General features: G+C 37.4%; 1 protein-coding gene across 3 annotated transcripts in view; it reads left to right on the top strand.

The window, feature by feature from the left end:
• The window catches only part of LOC115222736, a 24,984-nt gene extending 23,497 nt beyond the window's left edge, over positions 1–1,487 (top strand). For 2 of the 3 annotated variants that reach the window (XM_036511807.1, XM_036511808.1), the window contains exon 16: positions 911–1,487. In XM_036511807.1, coding sequence (XP_036367700.1) covers positions 911–1,137 — 227 coding nt within the window. In that variant the 3' untranslated portion in view covers positions 1,138–1,487. The remainder of the gene's footprint in view (positions 1–910) is intronic. The other variant, XM_036511809.1, reaches the window with a different exon arrangement.
• Positions 1,488–2,500: the final 1,013 nt, after the last annotated feature.

The following is a 2,500-nucleotide window of genomic DNA, read 5'->3' as shown; positions in this document are numbered from 1 at the left end:
TACAAAGTTATGATACACTGGCGAATAAAAATAAGAAAAAAATAATGTCTCAACCCTCTTCAGTACAGTATTAATTCCAAATTTACGAGAGATTTCCTAACAATGTGATGTCTTGAACAAAGATTTTTGCCCCAAACCACAAACAACCGCAAATAAAAAAAAAAAACGACCATGTAAAAACTAGTTACATTTTCGCTGAAAACATTCGTTAACTTAATAGTTACAACTATAGAATTAATCACACCGATTCTCTAACTTAATCCATCTGGAGCAATATTATATCACATCCTCGTAATGGCAATTATTTGACAATATATCTTCGAGGCAATAACAAAAATTATATCGAACACACTAAAAATACATCCAAGATAAATACTTGTTATAAACAATGCTTTAGATCCAGAGTTAAATGAAATTTTTTCTTATTATTTCAATATGACTGGAGCTTAAATGGCAGCGGGATCAGCAACACTAACATATTCTGACCCATCGTCGAAGCAGCAGTAAGTTACGGAGAGAAAGCTACTATGGAAGACTCATAGTATAATAATTTTTTTTAGAAAATGTCGCTTCAAATTGGAGAATATGATATATTATTATACAATTATTATTATACAATTATTATTATTCTATGGGTCTTCAATAGCAGCTCTCTCTCCGTCACTTCTGTAGCGCAGCTATGAGAGGGACCTGAGGCTGAAAGTTTCGTGTGTTAGATGTGGAGAAAAATGTCTTAGAGGACACCTGCCGAGATCTTTCTGGTGTTCCTGGGCAACATAAACTAAGACAACAAATTAGGAGGCATCCAGCTCTCTATACCTTCATTCTCTGTCCATTTTGCTCCATATTTTTTGTCAGTTCCTCTTTTAGTTCTACTCTTTGAAATCCTTTCTTTTGTATTTGCGAACAGGTGAAGACATTATGAAGAAAACTGACTTAAAAGCTTGTCTTCGATTGGTTGTCAGTTCGACAATAGAACGCGAAGGTTTTATTGAAGTACTGTATGAAAACCCTTTTGCGATCAAAAAAGTGACTGACATTGAGACTGCTCTGGAAGAAATAGAGAGCTACATTCGGAAAAAGAAGCGCAAAGACAACAAAATATGGCTGCCAGAATTAAGCGACTATCACACGTGACTTCTGTGTTGTCTGCCAGATCCTAAAAACCAGTTTGGACAACATTTCTCATCGATTGCAAGAATCATTCGTATATTGCAATGTTTGATTACTTTTAATTATATTTAATCGTCTATGGGTGCCAAAATATTATTGCTCAATTTTTTTTTCTAATAAGAAAACTATATATGCACTAAAATATATTTTAATACAGAAAAGAGCAAATTGTTGAAATTAAAGAAGCTAAGATGAATAAAATGATTCCATTCAGTTGCTGTTGTCGTCGTCGTTGTCGCTGTAATAGTTTAACCCATGGTCGACACTGATTGGGAAGTTCTATGATCTAATCTTTCAGCTGTGATCATTACACCGTTTATTTTTTTTCCCCACTTTTTGTTCAGGTATAGTGTTTTTAGTAATACATCAACCTTGTGCGAAAAATTAGAAACCAATATTCCAAAGAACTAAAAAGTCACGATTCTCAGAAATCCATCATCCCACTCATTCTGGATGCATCTATTACAGTTGAGAACTCTACTGCAAACCAGCAGGCTACTACAACACCATCCTATCAGTATCATGGTTTCCATTTAGTCCAGACACAAACAAAACGCAATTGTAATAACACTATCTATACCATTCTGTCATGACATATCCATGAGATCGATAACACTTTGCGCGCATCTCAAACAGGGCCCGCAGACGGCACTTCCATGCCAGTAGAGGTTTATCTCGAACCGCCACTGTTCACCGGTGGCGCTATCAATCCAGAGATTCCTGGAAATTATCAATAGGCCTTGACTCAAAAGCCTTCCTGAATACGCCAACCAGTTGGTTTTCACCAAAGTCTAAAGTTTCCTTGAGAACTTCATTGCTTTGCTCTCCACTAGTTCTCTGTAGAATGCCAAAATAAAGCATCCATCTGGGGTACTGCCCAACTGGTAGTGGGCTGTGAGGACTTGACGACATTCTAGATTCCAAGTCCTCTGTGTTGGTCTTGACCCGAAACTGGTGTTCTGCCCAAGCAACGAGCTGTGGGAAAATATGCATAACAGAGTCCTTCGTTTTAAAGACGACGCATATGGTGCCATACGACACTCTGCTTCCAATATAGCAGCAGATATCACTTAAGATATCTGCGGAAATTTTCTCTGACTCTTCCTTGGATGAAACAAGGAAAGCTCTGGGGACTTGACAAAACACAGATAATGCTGTCCTCTAGCGCGTTGCTTGATGGATTGTGATAAACTGGCGCCGGGTTTGGAGACAAAATGGTGCTAGGCTTTAGTTGTTACAGAAAATTTTTCCATATTTAAGACCTTTGGGGGGGGGGGGTCAAAAATGGATTTACGAAAGATAGCACTTTTTCATATTTGACGAAGTA

The sequence above is a fragment of the Octopus sinensis genome, linkage group LG21 (genome assembly GCF_006345805.1).
Source record: "Octopus sinensis linkage group LG21, ASM634580v1, whole genome shotgun sequence".
Taxonomy (NCBI): Eukaryota; Metazoa; Mollusca; class Cephalopoda; order Octopoda; family Octopodidae; genus Octopus; species Octopus sinensis.
The sequence above is the reverse complement of the archived record's forward strand: the minus strand, read 5'-3'. Positions and strand labels throughout refer to the sequence as shown.